Source organism: Nematolebias whitei, chromosome 9 (assembly GCF_014905685.2).
Source record: "Nematolebias whitei isolate Nwh7 chromosome 9, NemWhi1, whole genome shotgun sequence".
NCBI classification, from domain to species: domain Eukaryota; kingdom Metazoa; phylum Chordata; class Actinopteri; order Cyprinodontiformes; family Rivulidae; genus Nematolebias; species Nematolebias whitei.
In genome coordinates this window covers 17,478,855-17,502,625 of record NC_056506.1, presented here as the reverse complement: position 1 = coordinate 17,502,625, position 23,771 = coordinate 17,478,855, and the positions used below count along the sequence as shown (strand labels likewise).

The following is a 23,771-nucleotide window of genomic DNA, read 5'->3' as shown; positions in this document are numbered from 1 at the left end:
ATATATATATATATATATATATATATATATATATATAGTTAAATGTAAAGTTATTGTAAATCTTACTAAGATTAAATATGTCATACACAAAAGCCAAAGCTTACTTGTTCAAACATTTCCTCTTGTTTCAATGTGAAATTAAAATGACAGATTAGTTTCAAAATACATAAATAAATAAAAATAAAATAATAATAAATAAATCACAGACAGAGTGAAAAGTTGGGATGTTGTGTAACGTGTAACTAAAAACAGAATGCATATAGAATATAGTATATAATATAGATTTGCAAATCATTGTTTTCTGTTTTATTACATTTTACGCAACGCCCATACTTTGTCCGATTTGTAGGGAGATATTGATTGTTTTATGTTGATAATGACATTTTAGTATGATAAATAGAAACACTGGTAATTGAAAAACAATACAAATGTATTTCCTAACAATATTTTTCCTTTGTGATCTCTGAAACAATTTCAATAACACAAACCTAAACTGCTTTTATTTAGACACAAATGAATGTATTTGTTGTTGTTGTCGTTCTGGTTGTTAGCCACTGCAGGGGAAACTGAGTGTGTCTTTCTGCTCCCTTTCTTCCTGCTCTCTGTGGATGCAGCAAACAGGAGAGGTTAGTGATCTTCTGCTTCTTGAAGCCTAACACACTCAGGAACTGGGTGCTTCATCAGAACTTTGACTCTGAATGAAGTTAGATCTTTGTTTCAGTTCACTTGCTGCTCTCTAAAGTCTGTCTTGAGTTGTTTTGTCGTGACCTTTGACCCTTCACTCCTCTGCCTGTGTTACCTGCCCAACCCGTGTGTCTCACTGTACGATGAATTACACACTTCAGCCTAGACTGCCTCATATGAACCTCAGCCGAGTTCTTGTTAAAGCTCTCCAGAACCAGGTTGCGGTCCTTGTAGTATTTCTAATCGCCCGACGCCGTTCATGCCCACGTTTACACCAACATTATTTCATGCTGAGGAATGTTATGGACTTTTTGCTCAAACATTGAAGATAATGCGAGATGCATTTTAAGCAAAATCATGACCTGTCACGCCTTCCTCAGAAATTTTTGAATAAAGTAGATGCTATTTCCTGCATTTTGGTGTATTTTAACATGTTCATCTATGTTTACCTACATTTGTAAACACTCCACATCTGTCAAGAATTGTTTTATAATTGTTTTATCTTTCCTCTCTCTTCCTCCAGGAAACGAACAACTCCAGCTAAGGATGAATACACGTTAGGGATGAAAGATTCACTGATGGCTCTCACTGCAGACCCTGTGGAGATTAGGAGACTCAACTATCACACACAAGGCATGGACACTTGCATTAATTGAAAACACTGCCTCCAAATGTCTTAAGTCCCACAGTATAGCTGTATGGTTATCACGCCCCACTGTAAAACTGTTTAGTTTACCGTCTGTTTGTCAGCAGTCAGAAAAGACATACACAGAGAGATAAACACAGCTCAGCATTTCATCGGCTGACCCCTGCCTTTCCTGGATGATATTGTCATCTCTCAGTTTCATGTAGATTTTCATGTAAATTACCTCTGACCCAAGACAGCAGTTTTTCAACAAATGTAGGTGCCTCAACATTAGGATGAATAGACAGTTTTTGTCCCTGGGCCATAAAAACACCAATGTCTTGTAATTCCTGAATGACAATTTCATGAGTTTTCATCAGTTTCCAGTTTTTTCAAAGATCCTCATTTATTTATTTTTGGAGTTTTTAAATTATCAATATTTTTCTACAGTTTTTTTTTAGTGATTTGGCAAGTAAACTAGTAAACACTTGCCTAATTTCATTGCATATGAGCCATTTAGTGAAAAATAAAGTTTCTGATCTGTTCTGTGTGCCACTGGTTGTGTAAACCTATTCTCATGTCTCTGCTCTCTGTAGGGATGAAGGAACATCCTCCTATTTTTATTTGTGACTTAGTGGACCACATTGAGAGACTCAAGGCCAATAATGCTCTGGGCTTTTCACAGGAATATGAGGTAAGGTTTGGTGCTCTTATCCTTAATAAAAACTGACAAAACACCCATATCTGCATGACCCTGTTGTTATCTGAAAGGCAGGGCTTAATTTGAGCCAGATCCTGCAGCAACAGGATCTGAGAACTCTCTTATTTTGACAGGGTGCGTTCTGCTGACTGTTTGCTTGGATATGGTAACTGTCAGGCTTTCTGCTAATAACGTTATGAACAAATTTGACTGCCTTGAATGAATAAAAGCTATATTGGATATGTAATCTGAAATTAATTACATAAACACTCATTTTAAACACAATAGCCACTTACAATCTTCCTAATATCACATCAGAGCTGCCCCTTCAAGTAAGTATTTCTGCTTCTAACCTTAAAAAATCTTAGCCTCTGAAAGTTCAGTCATGGGTAATTTGATTAAAAACACAAAAATATAATTAAACTCCAAAACTAAATTGTGAATCAGTTTGACATTTTAATTGGGTCATTAATACAATTTTGATAATTTATTAAAATTACTGTATGAGAGAAATGTTTGATGGGTAATCATGGCATGGTGTACATCACATATCAAAACAACGGCGCAAATTTATCAAAATGACAACAATCAAAATGGGACTAGTGTCAAAAATGTAATGTACTGTTGCTTTCAAAGTGCATGATCAAATTCTTATAGGAATGGGAAAAATTCAGGGCCTTCTACACCTTCAGAGAAGGCCCAAGCATTCAGCATATGAAAATGAAATGTTACGTTGAAATATTTAGTTAATATTTATTTGATATAAAATATATTTTCCATTGTAGTTTTTCTTGTTTTAGCTAATCCAACATTTTTCAGTCAGGTCATCTGGACAGTTTCTTTTTTTGTGTGCTGAAACGTTTCACCTTCCACCCAGAAGGCTTCATCAGTCAAGGAAACACACAACACAAAACTGATTCTTCCCCCAACAGCTTACTCCAAAGTGGAACAAACCAGTTATGTTGGTGCTAAGATGGTGTCTTTGGCACGCCCCCTCCTCTGTTGCTGACCCTCTCCCTCGTTTTAGCTAATTTGTTTTATTTTCGGTTAACTACTTTGCAGTTGATCTAAAATGTTTCTAATTCATGAAAATACAGTTATCCAATCAGAGTTTTTAAAATGTACGTCTCCAGGCAGAAACATGCTTGAAGGAGGAACTGTTGTTTTATTCCACTATGGGAGTGTGATGCTTGTGGGACTCAGTTTATTGGTGGCTCCTCAGATTGAAGAAGTCCTTTGGATGAAGGACGAACCGTCTCAGCAAAAAAAAAAAAAAAAGAAAACGTCCAGATGACCTGACTGAACATTGTTGAGTTTTTACCTGGAATACTGAGCATGGACTTTGATGTTTGAAGGATCTCTCATTGGTTTGGGCTTCACTGTCATGAGAGAAGGCTCAGTTCAGTGAGATAGTCTCTGCAGGATGAGTTTGATCAGAAACTGACAGAAAATTTACCAATCATAATGTTTATTTAGAGTTGCTGTTGGTTATTGTCTGTCAAATTGTAACTTGAAGAATGTTTGTGCTAATTTGTAAGAACATGACTATTAAATGCTTATGAACGCCTATGTAGCATGAAGCTGCCCTCATAGCTAGAGTGCAGCTGTATTACTATTATTGTTTATTGTATGTGTATGTGTATATATTATTATTATTATTATTATTATTATTATTATTATTATCTAGCTGAGTGCAGTGTATTACCTTAGCTAGAGGAGTGCAGGTCATAAACTGTTTTTTAAAAATACTTTTCACTTCAGTAATGTCTGGTATTTTTCACATATTTACCGTCCTTGGACACAGAGTCAGCTACAGTCTGACTAATGTTTATCTTATTTTTTCCTATGTTTCTAAGAAAGAAAAACAAATCAATAATGAAGTTTGTTTTATTTAACAAGCGGGAACATGAATAATTCTGATTGTTGTTTTCAATCATTATAATCAAATCATGTGAAATATTATAATGTGAATAGCATACTGTATTTCTCTGTTCTGTTTTTCAGAAGATAGCTTTTCCTTGAAGAGACACCTGATGAAAGCTCTTTGAGCTGGAGCGGTTTGCTTCAGAGGGGAGTCATAATTTTCCCGAGTAGCCAAAACATCTTCTGAGAGCTGTTGTTTTACACAAAGTCTCTTTGTGTGACAAAGCAGTTCGCCTTGGACTCCCAATCTTGATGTAGTCCGAGGTCCACTCCTCGTCATTCCTGAGCAGATAAACATGTTGCTTGATTACAATCTGGTAGAAAAATTAGAAGTTAAATAACTACAGAAGATGAGGCATTGTTGTCACTGCAAGACACGTTCTTAGCTTGAAGTCTAAGCCATCTGAAGGTGCCAATGGACGGTGCACCTTCTCATCAGCTATGGCCCTCACAGACCCCTGAAGCTGTCACAGTGGCATTCAGCTACCTTGAACAGTTCCTGGCAAGTCCTGCTCGTGGTGTATCCTAGTTTGATCTACCAGCAGAACTCCAGAAAAATGAGTGATCTGGTGCCCTCACACTGAGCCGGTAAGGAGCAGAACTTTGTGACATTGATGCAATTCTTGGTCTGGTTATGCCATATTAGCTGATGCAACTTGATATATTGTTTCCTGGCTTGCAGTGATAATAAATGACTTTATCTGGTCACAATAAATAACTTCTTTCAACCAAAATCCAAAGTAAACTATTTATTTAAATAGTCAAACTTTGTCTAAATTCATGTGCGTATAAAACTGAAACAATTCCTGCTCAAAGAGTCAATTTTGCCCAAGAGAATTAAGCCTTGATTGATTAATTGTTGTTTTTTGTTTATTATTGTTGTTTATTCTTAGTTTGATTATTTTTGTAATAAAATTTCAAAGATAACTTTGGTCTCTTCTCTTTGTTATGGTATGGGACTCTCAGTAATTAATGGATTCTACTTCAGTGACTGTGAGATCTGATTGTTAAAGGGTGCATATATGAAATAAGTTGTTGGTCAATAAACTGACCAGCTGGTGCCCCACTTTAATGAGTGCTAAATAAGTAAACACAAACGTACTGGAGTGTTGTTGAGAAAGTGTTGCCCTTCTTCCTCCATCTCACTTTCCATTCCTTTCCTGTCTTTCGTGTCTCAGTCTATTGATCCAGGACAGCAGTTCACCTGGGAGAACTCCAACCTGGAAGTCAACAAGCCTAAGAACCGCTATGCAAACGTTATTGCTTATGACCACTCCAGGGTCATCCTTACTCCTGTGGATGGTAAGAAACAACAAAAAAAGTATTTTGTCTTTCCTATGGGACACATCTGGTTGGTAGGCTGTAGACTGAGGAAGTCCTCTGGATGAGGGATGAAACATTTCTCACTTAAATAAACTGGTCCAGATGACAGGATTTAACTTTTTTTGCTGTTGTCTCCCTGGATGATTGAGCTTACAAGCTTTTTTCTTTTATATTTCATTTTGAGGAAGGATGCCAGTTGGAATATGTTCCAAAACATGGAAGAGTAACATGTTAGATGTTGGACTAAAAATTAAATGAGTAGTAGTGTATGCAGTGTAGTAGCCCAATCATCTTGAGTGGGCTACTACAGCAACAGTAATTAAAGAGGCAGGTAGGAAGGTATTTGGTGTGTCATCTGAACAGAGAAAATATGATGAAACCTGGTGGTGAAATAGTGAAGTGCCGGAATTCAGAGAAAAAGGTTGGCCAAGAAGAACTATGACAGTGAGAGGACTGAAGAGAGGAGACAGTAATATAAGGAGAGGCAACGTAGCGCAAAGAGGGAGGTAACTAAGGCAAAACAAAAGGTATATGATAAGTTGTATGGGAGGCTGGACACTAAAAATGGTGAGAATGACTTGTACCGATTGGTGAGACAGAGAGTTCAGCCTGGAAAGGATGTGCAGCATGTTGGGCTTGTTAAAAGTAGAAATGGTAATGTTCTAACAAATGAGGAGAGTGTGATTCATTCAACCTTTATTTAAACAGTTTAATCCCATTGAGCCACGACGAGGACTCATTTACAAGAGAGACCCGTGATAGGAAGCTGGAAAGAGGTTTTTGAGGAGCTAATGAATGAAGAGAATGAAAAGAAAAGAAGAGTAGAGGTCATAGAAACTGTGAACCAGGAAGTGGAAAAGATTAGCGAGGGTGAAGCTTGGAAATCTTTGAAAAGAATGACAAAGGGAAAGGCAGTAGGACCTAATGACAAACCTGAAAGCTTGGAAATGACTAGAAGAGATTTCAGTAGGTTTTTGACTCAAATAATCAATGGCATATTAGAGGGTGAGAAAATGCCTTAGAAATGGAGAAGTGTGCTGCTGCCCATTTTTAAGAACAAGGGTGATGTACAGAGTTGTAAATGGACTGCACTTACATAGTGCTTTTCTATCCTATAAAGATACTCAAAGCACTTTGCAACACAATATGTGCCCTCATTTACTCACTCACACAGCACTCTACTACATCTCTACAAAGCAAGTCTGAATCAATCAATCAACCTTTATTTATACAGGTAAATCCCATTGAGCCTCGAGGACTCATTTACAAGAGAGACCTGATTTCAACAAAGAAAGATGACAACAATGGACAACAGCAACAACAATAAGCAATTATAAAAACTCATACTACAGTTTTTTTTTTTTTTTTTTTGTTTTTTTAACAAATAGGATGGCTAAAAGGAAAAAGGTAACAAAACCAAAAAAACAGCTAGATTCCAAGACAAATGTATAAAACTAAAAACAGGAACATGTCAGCATTTGAATCTGTAGAAACTAATCAGTGCTTTATCACATTCATATCACAGGGATTAATCTGTATAAAAAAAAGGGTTAAATGATTTCATACATCGATGGGGCACACATTGGAGGCAATGAGGGGTTCAGTGTCTTGCCCAGGGGCACTTCAGCATGTGATTGCTGGTGGAATCGAACCCCCAACTCTTGCATTGGAGGACAACTGCTCTAACCACTCAGCCACAGCTGCCATTGTAGTTCTCCTGTAGTTGTAGCAACTACAGAGGAATCAAGTTGATGAGTCACACAATGAAGATCTGGGATAGAGTTGTGGAAGCTAGACTTAGACATGAGGTGACTATCTGCAGCAGTATGGTTTCATACTGGCAAAGAGAACCACAGATGTCATCTTTTCTTTGAGGATGCTGATGGAGAAGTACAGAGAGGGGCAGAAAGTAATTCATTGTGGCTTTGTGGATTTAGAAAAAAACATGACAGGTGCTGAGGGAAGAGTTGTGGTATTGCATGAGGAAATCTGGAGTGGCAGAAAAGCATGTTAGTATGGTACAGGACATACATGAGGACAGTAGTGAGATGCACTGTAGGAGTGGCAGATAGCTTCAAGGTGTCAAGATCTCAAGCTCTGAGCCCCTTCTTCTTTTCTCTGATAATGGACAGACTAACTGATGAGGTCAGACAGGAATCCCTGTGAACCATGATGTTTGCAGATGACATTGTGATTTGTGGTGAGAACAGGAAACAGGTGGAAGAGAACTTGGAGAGGTGGAGGTATGCACTTGAAAGAAGAGGAATGACAGTCAGTCTTGGTAAGACAGAGTACATGTGTGCGAATGAGAGGGAGGTCGGTGGAACAGTAAGGCTACAAGAAGCAGAGGTCACAACGGAGCAGGACTTCAAGTACTTGGGGTCAACTGTCCAGGAACATGTGGAATGTGGTAAAGAGGTGTAAAAGAGAGTTCAGGCAGGATAGAGTGGATGGAGGAAAGGTTCTTGAGTGATTTGCGACAAAAGGTTGTCAGCAAATGTCAAAGGAAAAGTTTACACAACAGTGGTAACATCACCTATGTTATATGGTCTGGTGACAGAGACATGGACAAAAAGACAGAAAAAAGAACTGGAAGTGGCAGAACTGAAGATCTTGAGGTTCTCCTTAGGAGTGACAAGGATGGATAAGATTAGGAATGAGATTATTAGAGGTACATTGCAGGTTGAACAATTGGGAGATAAAGTTATAGAGGCCAGACTGAGATGGTTTGGACGTGTCCAGAGGAGGCACAGTGGGTTTATTCATAGAAGGGTGTTAGAAATCTTTGATGAACAGAAGACTCCCTCTCCTCTGTGGTCCACACTGCTCTTACTCACCTGGAGCAGAAGGACTCCTACGTCAGTATGCTCTTTGTGGACTTCACGTCTGCCTTCAGTACCATGATCTCCAAAACCCTGATGGACAAACTACTCACACTAGGACTAAGCCCCTCCATTTGCAACTGGGTCCTAGACTTCTTAACAAATGTTCCTTTTTCATTAGTAACGATACAGCACGACTCGACTCAGCCTGGTTCCAAGACTTTTCCATTAGTAAGAGTACGTAGAACCAGTCCCTTTTTTCAGAACCCTTGGCTCTGTGGTTCCAAAGGTACCAAAACGTGACGTCAGATGCCAGTGCAGACAAGCTGAGAGGAAATGGATTAAGGACAGACTGCAGGTTTCCCTGGACATCTTTAAAGACAGTTTGTCAAATTATCAGGGAGTTGTTAAAGCTGCTAAGACTGCTTTTTTATCTAACGTGGTTTCTAACAACAGTCACAGACCTCAGGTTCTTTTTAATGTTTTTAACTCTGTTGTGAATCCTTGTGATGCTGGTCATGTTGCTGAATCTCCTCCACTGTGTGAACAGTTTTCCAAGTTTTTTATTTATAAAATCTCTGCTCTGAGGCCCTCCTCAACACAACTTTACACAGACCCCTCCTCACTTCCTCCATCCTCAGCTGCCTTTGAACAGTTTGAGTCGGTGACTCGTGCTGTTTTAAAGGACATCGTGGACCACATGCAGCCTTCTAATTCACCTTTGGACAGCGTTCCCTGTCATCTGTTTAAGGAGGTTTTTAACACTTTTGGCGCATTAGTTCTTGTTCTGAGTAACATGTCCCTGTCGTCAGGCTGTGTTCCAGCTACTTATAAACATGCTGTGGTGCAACCACTTATAAAGAAGAAAAACCTCGACCCAACACTGCTCTTAAATTACAGACCTATTTCTAAACTACCTTTTTTGTAAAAAAATTTTTAGAGAAAGTTGTTTTTAATCAACTTAAGACGTTTTTAACTGCCTACAGCATTGGTGAAAAATTCCAGTCAGGTTTTAAATCAGGCCACAGCACAGAGACTGCCCTTTGACCTTCTTTTAACCATTGATGCAGGAAGCTCTGCTGTTTTAGTGCTTTTAGACCTTTCTGTTGCCTTTGATACTGTGGACCACAACATCTTGTTGTCACGACTTGAGCTGGTGGTCGGTATCAAAGGCCCAGTTTTATCCTGGTTTAGATCCTACCTGACCGGAGCTTTTCTGTTCAATTAGGGGAATGTTCTTCATCTCTAGCTCCTCTGATCTGTGAGGTCCCTCAAGGGTCTATTTTAGGTCCATTGCTTTTTAATCGTTACATGTTGCCTTTGGGGTTCATTTTTAGAAAACACAACATCCCTTTTCATTGCTTTGCTGATGATACTCAGTTATATCTTCCAATTGAGTCAGACAGGGTCAGTCCACTGGATCCACTCTTGAACTGTCTAAATGACATTAAAACCAAATTTTTCATTCAATTCAATTCAAATTCAAAGGTGAAGTCTTGTCTCCCTTTCAGTGACCTTGAAAAAGTGATTCACACTCGTTTGGACTACTGTAATTCATTGTATGTTGGTTTAGACAGATCATCTTTGCATCGCTTACAATCTGTCCAGAACGCAACAGCTCGTCTTTTAACAGCAACTAAAAAATATGAACACACAACCCCCTGTCCTGGCTTCTCTCCACTGTCTTCCTGTCCACTTCTGGATTGATTTTAAGATTTTATTGCTTGTTTTTAAAGTTTTAAAAGGTCTGGCCCCGTCTTATTTATGTGATCTTATTAACATCTACACTTCAGTAAGAGCACTCCGGTCTACTGACCAGTTCCTCTTAGATGTCCCCAGATGCAATCCAGAGGTGATCAGGCTTTTGCGGTTTTCGGTTTGCGGTTGCTGCTCCAACAGTTTACCAGAGAATTTAAAGACCGCTGAGACTGTTAAGACTTTTAAATCTTTGCTGAAGACTCATCTGTATTCCTTGGCATTTGATCTGAGAACAAATTTTGAGCAATTTTTTGTTGTTGTTGTGTGTTGTATTTACAGTTAACTTTCTTATGTTTTTGAGTGGCATTAGATGCATTTTTTAACCTTTTTTTCCGTCTTAACTCTTAAGCACTTTGGTCAGCTTTTGTTGTTTTGATGTGCTATATAAATAAATTGACATTGACGTCAGAACACTGTTGGTCACTGATTGGTTGGGGCAGAATCACTGGATCTTTCAGAAACTTTTCAGAACTTTTCAGAAAACACCGTTCTCCATCCATCCATCCATCCATTTTCTTTACCCGTTTATTCCATTTTGGGTCACGGGGGTCACTGGTGCCCATGTCCAGCAATCACTGTGCGAGGGGCGGGGTACACCCTGGACGGGTCGCAAGTCCATCACAGGGCCACATAGAGACAAACGAGACAAACAAACATTCACTCTCTCACTCACACCTAGGGACAATTTAGAGTTACCAATCAGCCTAACATGCATGTTTTTGGACTGTGGGAGGAAACCGGAGTACCCGGAGAAAACCCACGCATGCACGGAGAGAACATGCAAACTCCAACCAGAAGGCCCCTGGACCGGGGTTTGAACCAAGGACCTGCTCGCTGAGAGGCAGCAGCTCTACCAGTTGCGCCACCGTGCTGCCAGAAAACACCGTTCTGTCATTTGCAATTTCTCTGAACTCGGAGCAGCGACTGGATCTATTTTAAAGATTTTTAAAACAATAATGACAACACCGTGGTCTAATCCTGACTCGGGGCTTGGTATCCCGGCCTTGCGTGCTCTGCGGGCTCCGAGCTCTGCTGGTCACCATGGAGGATCATACGAGCTGAATCGCAGAAGGCTGTTGCCCGGACCCCGGCGTTGCGTGCAAACAAAGGCCGAACCCCGATCCCGGCAGACGGGTCTGGCACACGGAGGGTGGAAACGATTTTTTAAAACATTTTATGTAATGTGAGTTTTTTTTTATCAGTGAAGATTAAAAAAACAAATAAATGGTGCCGGCTTTATCATGAAATCCTGTTGTTATTTTAATGACTATTAAATAATCTGCTAAAGTTAACTCACCTGAAAATTCATAAAAAGACTAAATTATTGGCTCTCTCAGGAATATTTCCCTCAAATATGTTTAAAGAAGGGCCGCACGGTGGTGCAACTGGTAGAGCTGCTGCCTCTCAGCGAGCAGGTTACCCTGGTTCAAATCCCAGTTCGGGGGCCTGTCTGAGTGGAGTTTGTATGTTCTGTCCATGCATGCATGGGTTTTCTCCGGGTACTCCAGTTTCCCCCCACAGACCAAAAACATGCATGTTAGGCTGATTGGTAACTCTAAATTGTCCCTAGGTGTGAGTGAGAGAGTGAATGGTTATTTGTCTCGTTTGTCTCCAAGTGTCCCTGTGATGGACTGGAGACCTGTCCAGGGTTTATCTCGCCCCTTGCACAGTGATTGCTGGACATGGACACCGGCGACCCACGTGACCCAAAATGGAAGAAGCGGGTAAAAGATAATGGATGGATGCAGAGGCGGCTGGTGGAGTTTTGCCACAGGGGGCGCTATATATGTATATGTATATATATATATATATATATACACACACACACACACACACACACACACACACACTCACACACACACACATATCCATCCATCCATTCAAACTGACGTATACTGTCATCAAGTGGTTAAAAAAGATACTACATACTTTTTTTGTACAAACCGGATTCCAAAAAAGTTGGGACACTAAACAAATTGTGAATAAAAACTGAATGCATTGATGTGGAGGTGCCAACATCTAATATTTTATTCAGAATAGAACACAAATCACAGATCAAATGTTTAAACTGAGAGAATGTATCATTTTAAGGGAAAAATCTCTTGTTTCCAAATTTCATGGCATCAACAAATCACAAAAACGTTGGGACAAGTCCATTTTTACCACTGTGTGGCATCCCCCCTTCTTCTTACAACACTCAACAGATGTCTGGGGACAGACTAGGACCACATTAGGACCACATCATCTGCAAAAAACAGAGAAGCGATCATAAGACCACCAAAACAGATCCCCTCAGCATCTTTGCTGCGCCTAGAAATTCTGTCCATAAAAGTTATGAACAGAATCAGTGACAAAGGGCAACCTTGGCAGAGCCCACCTCTCACTGGGAACGAGCCCGACTTACTGTCGGCAATGCGGACCAAGCTCTGACACTGGTCATACAGGGACCTAACAGCCCGTATCAAAGGGCCTGGTACCCCATACTTTCGGAGTACCCCCCACAGGGTTCTCCAAGGGATGCGGTCGAATACGTTCTCCAAGTCCACAAAGCACATGTAGACTGGTTGGGCAAACTCCCACGCACCCTCCAGGACCCTGCTGAGGGTGTAGAGCTGGTCCAGTGTTTCATGACCAGGACAAAAACCGCACTGCTCCTCCTGAATCCGAGGTTCGACTGTCTGACGGACCCTCCTCTCCAGAACTTCTGAATAGACCTTACCAGGGAGGCTTAAGAGCATGATCCCCCTGTAGTTGGAACACACTCTACCGTCCCCCATTTTGAATAGGGGGACCACCACCCCGGTCTACCAATCAAGGGGAACTGCCCTCGATGTCCACGCAATATTGCAGAGTCGTGTAAGCCAACACAACCCCACAACATCCAGAGCCTTAAGGAACTCTGGGCGAATCTCATCCACTCCTGGGGCCCCTTCACCGAGGAGCTTTTTAACCACCTTGGTGACCTCAGCACCAGAGATTGGAGAGCCCGACCCAAAGTCCCCAGGCTCCGCTTCCTCAGTGGAAGACGTGCCGGTGGGATTGAGGAGGTCTTCGAAGTATTCTGCCCACCAACCCACGACATCCTGAGTTGAGGTCAGCAGCACACCACCTCCACTATAAATAGTGTTGGTGGCGTACCGCTTATATATATATATATATATATATATATATATATATATATATATATATATAGATTAATTTGATAATTTTAATAATCTGTATTATTTTTAATTTATCAGAAACTTCAAAATAAATTTTCACCCTGTACTGAAACCTGTTTCAGCATCTCAACGCCACCAGCTGGTGAGGTGCATGATGTCAATTTGAACCTCTCCCACTAGAACCGGTACTGAAAGCATAATGGAAACACAACGTGTACCGTACCGAGTCAAGTACAGCCGTGCTGTACTGGTACTAAAGGTACTAATGGAAAAGGAGCAAAACAAACCACAGTCTGTGAGGATCCACTTCTCCTCCTCCATCATAATCCTCAGCACTGGCTCCCCCCAGGGCTGTGTGCTGAGCCCTCTCCTTTTCACTTTGCTCACATATGACTATGCACTTACCCATCCAAACTGTCACATTGTAAAGTTTGCAGACGATAGAGCAATGGTAGGATGCATCACAAACAACGGAGTCCAGCTACAGGCAGGAGGTGGAAAAACTGGAGAGCTGGTGCAGGAAGAACAACCTTCACATAATATGAAGAAGATGAAGGAGATGGTCGTGGACTTCAGATGGAACAAACACATACCCCCCCAACCACCACCCTTCGAACATAGGAGGATCTGCGGTGGAAGTGGTTTCCGGCTACAAGTTGGTGTGCACCTGAATGACAACCTCAGCTGGGGCAACAACACCACCTGCCTGATCAAGAAAGCTCATCAGAGACTCTACTTCCTCAGGCAGCTGAGAGGAGCTGGTCTGGGAAACTCAGTCCTCACCTCTTTCAACAGGTGTGCAGTGGAGAGCATCCTGTGCTCCAGCATCAGTTTGTGGCATGGAGGCTGCACAGCTGCAGAAAGAAAAGCTTTGCCAGAGAGTGGTGAAGGCTGCACAGAAGACGGTTGGAGTCAGCCTCCCCACCATCACAGACATTTACACATCCAGAGGCAAGAAGAGGGCCACCTGCATCATGAAGGACCCCACCCACCCAGCACACACACTTTTTGCCCCACTTCCCTCAGGCAAGCAGTTAAGGAGCATTAAGTGTAGAACCACTAGACTGAGGAACAGCTTCTACCCTGAGGCTGTTAGACTCATGAATCTCTAACCAGAATAATCACTGTTAAAAAACCCACATCATGTTGCTGCTGATCTGTTTCATGTTGCTGCTGATCTATTTCATGTTACTGTGTTCATTCGTATTCATCTGCTCACACAGACTCATGTTTGTGCTGCTGTTCGGTGTATTATTTTATGCTACTAGTGCTTATTGTATGTAGTTAACTATTTTTTTGTTCATAACTTAGATCTTATTACTGTTATTTTTTTGTTTAACATTTATACTTTTGTTGGATGTAACTGGGACCCTGTGTATACAATTTCGTTCCACTACATGTACCACATGTGGTGTGAATGACAAAAAAAGGACCTTGAATCCTTGATTTGTTTCATGCTGCTGTGTTCAGTCGTACTCATCTGCTCACACAGACTCATGTTTGTGCTGCTGTTTGGCACATTGTTTTTGTACTACTAGTACTTAGCGTATTTTTAGTTAATGTTTTTCTTAGTTCATATCGTAGATCTTATTACTGTTTTTCTTTTATTTTATACTTTTGTTGGATGTAACTGGTACCCCATGTACACAATTTCATTCCACCACATGTGGAGCAAATGACAAATACAGAAACTCTGACTCTCTGGCTCTGAAATGCAGAAGCCAGGAAAAATACAAAGAGGAAGGCCAAATAGGAGATATATGGATGCAGTCAGAGATGACATGGAGGTAGTTGGAGTGAGGACAGAGGATGCAGAGGACCGATTTAAATGGAGATGGATGACTCAGTGTTGCAACCCATAAAGAGTGAAATGCTGAAAGAAGAAGAAAAAGACATATACATAAACTTGGATTATGTATGGGACATATTCATAGACTGAGACTGTGGCTGTGGGATAAATAAGTAGTCTGGGCCTCTTGAATGTACAAATTGCCCTAAATGTAAGCCTCATTCTTTGGAATTGTGTGTTTTCTTAGCAGATGTTCTCACAGAGATGGACCATCAATAGAGATAAATTAATCAAGAAATCGTTATCCTAGGTCACCTCTTCCCAAGAATGTTCCCAAGCATGTTCCCATTTCTTCAGTTTGTGCTAATAATTATTGTGTAAAAGCCCTTCTAGGATACTAGAAATTTATCACCCCGTCAGAGTTTGTTTCTGAAGTTGTCTTATTGCTTTTGTTTCAACATAATTACAAGTATCTCATATGAATTATTCTTCTGTTAAACATTTATCAAAACAGGAACCACAATCACATCTGAAGTTATCCATCCATCCATCCATTATCTTTACCTGCTTGTTCCATTTTGGGTCACGGGGGTTGCCAGTGTCCATGTCCAGGAATCACTGTGTGAGGGGCGGGGTACACCCTGGACGGGTCGCAAGTCCACCACAGGGACACATAGAGACAAACAAGACAAAAAAAACATTCACTCTCTCACTCACACCTAGGGACAATTTAGAGCTACCAATCAGCCTAACATGCATGTTTTTGGTCTGTGGGAGGAAACTGAAGTACCCGGAGAAAACCCACGCATGCACGGAGAGAACATGCAAACTCCACCCAGAAAGGCCCCTGGACCGGGGTTTGAACCAAGGACCTGTTCGCTGAGAGGCAGCAGCTCTACCAGTTGCACCACCGTGCTGCCCCACATCTGAAACTAGTTAATCAAAAATAAGTCACGCTAAATGACCTTTGCCCTTCTTACTTCTCTTTGCCACAGGAGTTCCAGGTAGCACCTACATTAATGCTAACTACATAGATGGCTACAGGAAGCAAAACGCTTACATCGCCACCCAAGGGCCTCTGCCAGAGACCCTCTGTGACTTCTGGAGGATGGTGTGGGAGCAGAGGACCTCCACCATCGTTATGATGACCTGTTTGGAGGAGAGATCACGGGTGAGCCTCTCCTGTATGTAAATACAACAGAGCAATTTAATTATAATAATAATAAGTGCTATGGGTTGTCATCATTGTATGTTCCCATACAAAGGTGAAATTAGTTCTCTGCATTTAGCCCATCACACCTGGGTTGCACCCAGGTGGGGCAGTGGGTAGCTATGTGGGTGCCCGTGGAGCAATTATGGATTGGGTGTCTTGCTCAGAGGCACCACGACATGTGGGGATGGCTGGGGATCGAGCCTGGGGCTTTCGGGTCCCGGGTCGGCTGTCCTGCCTCTACCCCACCTCGGCCCCCAATACTGTATAGACATGAGCTTTGGATGACGAAAAACTTCCCCATAGTTTGGATTAAAAGCTTAGAATGATTTTAATCATTTGAACAGAAAAACTCTCATATGTTCAAAAACAAATCAAAAATCTAGTGAAATTCTGTAGAAATACAGTGATGAATGATTGTTGAAGAAACTGGAGCAGTCTTGAAGCAGAACACTAACTAAAAGCTAAAGCTATGAAAACGCTAGCTAGTGTACATGCTAAAAGAAGCTGAATACTAGCTAAAACCTAAAATTAAAAACCAGTAGCAAATGTAAAGGCTAAAAAAGCAGGACACAAGCTAAAAGCTAAAATGGAAAAAGATTCTAGTGTAAAGGCTAAAAGAAGCAAAGCACTAGCTAAAATCTAAACAGTTGCTACTGTAAAGGCTAAAATAAGCAGAACACCAACTAAATGCTGACTATGAAACTGCAGCTAGTGTAAAAGGGCTAAGAGAAGAGGAACACTAGCTACAAGATAAACAGTAGCTTGTTTAAAGGGTAAAAGAAGCTGAACACTAGCAAAAGTTAAAACTTGAGAAAACAGTAGTTAATGTGAATGCTTAAAGAAGCACAATGCTAGCTAAAAGCTTGTACAACAAAAACAGCTGTTTGTGTAAAGGCTAAAAAAGCAAGGTGATAGCAAAAAGTTAAAACAAGGAAAACTGTAGCTAGTGTCAAGTCTAAAAGAAGCAGACCACTAGCTAAAAGCTAACCAGTAGCTACTGTAAAGGATAAAAGAAGCAGAGCACTAACTAAAAGCTAAAACCATGACTGTAGGTTAAAAATGTAAAAATAACAAACCTAGAGTGCTAGTGAAAAGCTAAAACTAATGAAACAGTAGTTAATGTAAAAAGGCTAAAAGAAACAGAGCTACAAGCTAAACAGAAGTTACTTTAAAGCAGTGCTTCTCAGTTATTTCCTGTTATGACCCCCCCAACTCTCCGCCGCGACTGTAAATAGTATCATTTGTCTATAAAATTGTTATAAGTACACGTCTGCATAACATTGTGTCCTTATTAGCATTAAAGAAAAAATATAGATCAACTTACAACGAAGAATAACTTTATTAACATTGTTTTTTTTTAGTCTGTAACAGAAACAAATTAAAGTTCATCAATTTGCCTGAAAAAAAGAAAACTTAAATCCTTATTTAAACTGTAAACATTTTTGACCATTTGATACTGAAAAATAAAATATAATCAATAAATAATAATAGATTCAAATTGATCAGCAACATTTTAACTCAGTGTTATATAAAACACTTTGACCTACAAAACAAAAATAAAAAAACAATTTTGCTGATTTGTTTTTTTATTTTATCAAAATGAGGAAGTCAGGATTAATGAGCACACTCATCAATAAAACTAAAACAACGCAAAAGTGACGTCCAGAGTTTACAGCGGAATCTGTCTTTTATTACACGAGGAAGCGTCGTAAATGTGTCTATTCGTGGATTTGAGGGCTTGTCATAATGAACCGTGTCGCTTCCCTCTGTTGCTGAGACGATAGATTATCTCCTCCGACACCTCCTCAGTCCTCCGCTGCTGTTTTTATGACACTCTGTATGAAACAGCAGCGGAGGACTGAGGAGGTGTCGGAGGAGTTTATCTATCGTCTCAGCCACAGAGGGAAGCGACACGGTTCATGCATGGCTCTCAAAACTGGCTCTTGGCTCTTGTAAATGAGTCCTCGAGGCTCAATGGGATTTACCTGTATAAATAAAGGTTGATTGAAAACGACAAGACAGTCATATTTGTTCATAACTTTATTCTTAGTGAGCCTGAGAGATATGAGCAGACAGCTGCCGGAACACACACAACAAAACGAGAATGGTGAAAAAAAATACTCCCTGCGGCAAAAAAAGCATGTTCCCTGGGTCACATGCACCCCCCCACCCCACCCCCCCCTCGGTCATTGCCCTGGGACCCCCCTAGGGGGGTGCGCCCCACTATTTGAGAAGGACTGCTTTAAAGGTTAAAAGAAGCAGACCACAAGTTAAAACTAAAAAGTATGTAAACAGTAGCTAGTGTAAAGGCTAAAATAATTAGACTGGACATTAATCTGGACAGTTTCTTTTTTGTGGAAAGACATTTCACACTCTATCCGGAGGGCTTCATCAGTCTGAGGAGTCCCAAGTAAACTGTTTTCCCCACTAAGCAGTGCACTCCTTTAGTGGACCAACCAGTTTGCTAATGATAATATGCTTTCTGGGGGCTGTCCTGTCTCCCGTCGACTTCTCCCAGGCAACCACAGATTATTATATGCATCCAGATTATTGAGCATGAACTTTGATGTCTTGAACCACTTTGGCTGTGGTTGGCAGGGGAGAGGACAGCCACCAGAAACCATCTTATCACCAGCAAACTGGTTGGTCCACTGTAGAAGTGTACTTATTGGTAGGGAAAACAGTTTGTATGTGACTTCTTAGATTGATGACGCCCTTCGATGGACGACGAAACATCTCTCAACAAAATAAGGTACTGTCCAGATGACCTGGACATGGATGACCTGACTGAACATTGTTGGCTATCTTTACTTGGATTATTGAGCATGAACTTTGATGACTTTGAAACATAGTTTTGATAAATTATTTTCAGATTCTAAGATATATGGAATGATTCAGGTGACTATACTGGACATTGTGGAGCTGGCTACTTACGTCATGAGAACATTCACCTTCTTCAAGGTGAGAACATCCCATCCAGACTGGGTATGTGACATTTGGTCTTTGGGCAGCTGTGACTGAGTGGTTAAAGCAGTCTTCCTCCAATGGGAGAGTTGGGGGCTCAATTCAAAGCAGATGGCCACTTGTCCTGAGCCTGGTTCTGCTGGAGGAGTCTTTTTTTAAGGGAGTTTTTCCGGTCCACTGTTGCCATTGTGCTTGCTCAGGATGGGAGACTGTGACACAGTGAAGATTCAACTTGTCTGCTGCTTCCTTAGATAGAGAACTTTACTAATGGCTTTTCTATGTATTTGAATGTTCCTGTAAAGTGCCCTGAGACAATTTTGTTGTGATTTGGCGCTATATAAATAAACTGAATTGAACTGAATCCACCAGCAGTCGAATTCTGAAGTGTCCCTGGGCAAGACACTGAACTCAATGTCCACGATATGTGCCCAATCGGTGTATGAAAGTGATCTAAAAGCACTGATTAGTCTTTGTAAAATATATAGGAGAGTGCTGTGTGAATGGGTAAATGAGGGCATAGATTGTAGTGTAAAGAGCTTTGAGTATCTTGATAAGATAGAAAAGTGCTATATACGTACAGTCCTTTACCATTCTTTCTCTTGAACGATACAGTTCTTTTGTCTTTCTACATACACAGGAACAGCAAAAAGAGGAAAAAGAACACACTACAGTTCGTCCACAAAACAGTAGTGTTTTCTATTTGCTTGTGCTTTGTGTGCAGATTAAGTGTGAACAATATTGGCCCAGTCGAGGTACAGAGACATATGGAATGATTCAGGTGACTATACTGGACACTGTGGAGCTGGCTACTTACGTCATGAGAACATTCACCTTCTACAAGGTGAGAATATCCCATCCAGAGTGAGTATGTGACATTTTGTATTTTCTAGGATAAAAACTCAGATCATGTTATTAAGATTTTACATCATATCTGACATCGTGCACAGACTGAAAGAGAAGCCTCAGATGTTTGGTGCAAGAAGATACATTCACTGAAACTCAGAAACCCATGATGAAGATATAAGTTTTAGAAAATTTTGTAATTATTTAAATAAACTGAGACATTACATTTTCCTAAGTTGGGATGGGCAACAGGATGATATTAGATTAGAAAGAAGGATTCAAATGTGTTTATTTATTTATTAACCTTTACTGATCCACAGAAGCAGGCAGGTTGGTTAGCCGTGACTTTTTGATTTGTCTGGATCTGGAAGTCCCACAGTATCTTAGCTCTTCCATTCTCCACCACCCTTGGTGGCATCTTCCACTTTGACTGTGTGACCTCTAGTCCATACTCAGCACAGATGTTCCTGTATATTATTCCAGCCACTTGGTTATGGCACAGCATGTATGCTATAAATTATTGGGAAGTGCCTATATTGCTCTTGTGCTGAAGGTCTGTTCTTGTGCTGCCATGGGTAGTGCCTCCGTGCTGTCCTTCAGTCGAGCCCTCTTTAGCCTCTGGTAGGATTTGATGATATCAGCCATTTCCTCAATCTACTGGTGGTACATGCTGTGCAGGGGCTTATCTTTACATGATCGCCCCTTTTATTCCTCCTCTTCTGCATTGGGTTTCTGCTTCTGCCTGAGATTCCCTCATCAGTTCATCATGGGGGGGGGGGGTCTCCTGATGTACTCCAGGACCTTAGTTGTTGTTACAAATGTTGTAAGTTGTTACAAATGTGTAGCCTCCTTACAGGAGTGGAATCTGATAACAACTTTACTGAACTTTAAACTGGACACTCTACATGGATGCCTAGTGTGGGACTTGAACCCATGGCCCATAGGCAGACAGAGAGACCGACGGACTGATAGACAGACCATTACTCAATGCATCAAATATCAGTCATTCATTCTTGGCTATATTGTGATGTTAAGAATTACAAAATAATTCAGATGTTTTTTTGTAAGCTGTGCTCTATATATGTCAGTGATGTTTTAGCTGATGGTACCATTGTCTAATAACTCACACTGCAGTTAAATAACTGCTTGACAAATGTAAAATTCTCCGACAGAATAGCTCTGGAGAGAAAAGAGAAGTCCGGCAGTTCCAGTTTCTGGCCTGGCCGGATCACGGCGTGCCTGAGTTTCCCTCCACAACACTTGCCTTTCTTCACAAGGTCCAGGTCTGCAGTCCTCCAGATGCTGGACCCATTGTTGTCCACTGCAGGTAAAACTACTTCTTAAATCAGGTACAGGTTTTATGGGTTGAAGCAAAACTGATCTGAGATCATTGCACATGTTTTAGAGTGTTTCTGAAACACTCTGTGTATTTAACACATGCATTTAACATGTCACACCTCCGCGTGACCTGTTAGTCACACGGAGTCACAAGGACTCATTTTCAAAAGACACCTGTTTTAGACAGACAACAGATAAGGTACAGACAACAATAAACAACAATAAAATGCAATTAAAATAAAAAGTAGTGCTATAAAACAATAAAATCAAGGTGCCTTATAAAACAAGGTAAAATACTAAAAACATGAACAGCTTTGATTTTTTTAAATGACCTTATCAAATGTTTAAAATCTCTTAAAGAAATCAAAGTGGACAGCTGCAGTTCTTTTTGCAAGGTGTTCCAGGAGCAAAGTAAGAAAAGGCCTTTTTGTCCAGTTCAGTCCACACTGAGGGGACGCTGCAGGTAATGATGGCCTGAGATGACCTAAATAAAAATGTGAATTTTAGATCAGGGAGTAAAAGTGTGTGGTTGATCAGGACGACTCCTGACTGGGAAATAAAAACAAAGTCCAGATCAGGAGAGAAATGTCCTCCAACCAAAGTTCCTTGATAGAATAGGAACAAAACCTGAACAGATCCATGGAACAGAACAAGTACAGCCTCAGTAATCAACCAGTGTGAGACCCACCTCCCCCAGATGTTTGGTTCTTAAAAGCGGGAGCCAGTCATGTGAAATATGAATAGTGAAGAGAGACTTCGCCTTCTGGTCTTTGTTAGTCTAGATATTTTTTTCATGGGCCACATGCAGTTAGTACTGAGTCTACAACTGGGAAACAGACCTAAACTCTAATTGAAAGATGTACTGCTGCACCTCATCCTGTAGCAAATACTGAAAAAAAACCATGACATCTTACAATCACAAGGTCAGGCCTAATGTTGTTTTCAAGGTCTGACCAATAAATTTCTTCTGATTTTAGTTTAACACATGAGCAATGCCAGGGTTGAAATGAGTCAGTTATTTTTACTTATTATTTTTTGTGGTGTAATCTTGCCCCCTGACAGCGCTGGTGTAGGCCGTTCGGGCTGCTTCATTGTCATAGACGCCATGTTGGAGAGGCTGAAGCACGAGAAGTCAGTGGATGTTTACGGTCATGTGACATGTATGCGCGCTCAGAGAAACTACATGGTCCAAACAGAGGAGCAGTACATGTTCATCCATGAAGCCCTGCTGGAAGCTGCAACATGTGGGAACACAGAGGTCACCACCCGCAACCTGTACGCCCACCTCCAGAACCTGAGCCAGATCCCTCCTGGAGAACCACTCTCTGCCATGGCACAGGAGTTTAAGGTCAGAGCATTTCTTTCCTAATGTGCACAGAGAGTGGGTTCACATGGGCTCAATACTGAAATCTACATTATAGTAACATATTATGTAACAGCAAGTTCTTTAGAACATTCTCTGAGGAACACAAGAAAATATCATGAAGGTTTTAGAGCAGACAAAGCCCCTTTTCAAACTGTGTGACAGGAGAAGCCAAGTTATTATTGCAAACCCCCAATATAAAAGGATTATTGTGTTTTACTTGCCTGTGTGCATATGTATTTATGCTTCTGCATTGTTAGCAAAATGCCTCATAACAAACTAGATAGATTTTAGGGAAACTCTTGGAAGGTTAATGCTCTATTTAACTTTTGGGGTCTTTCCAATTCAAGATGGCTGCCACAGCTAACTGACCTTAGCCAACACAAACAGAAGTCAGTCATATTTACAGGTGTTGAGCACATGACCTGTGCAGGCAAAATGAGTCCCAATGGGGATTTTTTTATTATTGAGTTATTATTATTTTCATGTTTTCCATCTCAAATGCTTCAAAATGATTTCTAGTATGTTGAAATGTGATGGTTCATCACCACACCTGGCAACAAGTTTGTTTTGTTTATGATAGTGCCAGTTGAAAAACTCAAATTCGTCATGGTTTGTAAGCTTTGGAACGCAGACTGAACACAAGGAGATGAGTATTCTTAAGGCTGCAGGTTTGAGTCCGGGTGGCATCAGGAAGGACGTCCGGTGTAAAACAATCACCGAATGTTTAGTGCAAGTTGACTTGCTGTAGAAAGTCCTGGTGAGGGGATCAGAAAGAACAGCAACAATATGACAAAATAGAATTTCGTAAGAAATGCCTGTTACAAAAACTTTGATCTGAAAGGTGCCCATTTTTAGGAACAAGGGTGATGTACAGAGTTGTAGCAACTACAGGGGAATTAACTTGATGAGTCACACAATGAAGATCTGAAAGAGAGTTGTGAAAGCAAGACTTAGACGAGAGGTGACTATCTGTGAGCAGCAGTATGGGTTCATGCCGAGAAAGAGCACCACAGACGCCATCTTTACTTTGAGGAAGCTGATGGAGAAGTACAGAGAGGGTCAGAAAGAGCTCCATTGTGTCTTTGTGGATTTAGAAAAAGCATCTGACAGAGTGCCGAGGGAGGAGGTGTGGTGTTACATGAGGAAATCTGGAGTGGCAGAGAAGTATGTTAGACTGGTACAGGACATGTGTGAGGACAGCAGGACATGTTAGTTTGGTACAGGACATGTATGAGGACTGCAGGACATGTTAGACTGGTACA

General features: G+C 40.9%; 1 protein-coding gene across 1 annotated transcript in view; it reads left to right on the top strand.

The window, feature by feature from the left end:
- LOC119414901 (receptor-type tyrosine-protein phosphatase F-like) overlaps positions 1-23,771 on the top strand; it is a 178,179-nt gene that overhangs the window by 140,607 nt on the left and 13,801 nt on the right. Inside the window, exons 17-24 of the mRNA XM_037682020.1 lie at positions 610-626; positions 1,208-1,317; positions 1,906-2,003; positions 5,111-5,234; positions 15,781-15,956; positions 19,684-19,803; positions 20,978-21,132; positions 22,206-22,491. Coding sequence (XP_037537948.1) covers positions 610-626; positions 1,208-1,317; positions 1,906-2,003; positions 5,111-5,234; positions 15,781-15,956; positions 19,684-19,803; positions 20,978-21,132; positions 22,206-22,491 — 1,086 coding nt within the window. The remainder of the gene's footprint in view (positions 1-609; positions 627-1,207; positions 1,318-1,905; positions 2,004-5,110; positions 5,235-15,780; positions 15,957-19,683; positions 19,804-20,977; positions 21,133-22,205; positions 22,492-23,771) is intronic.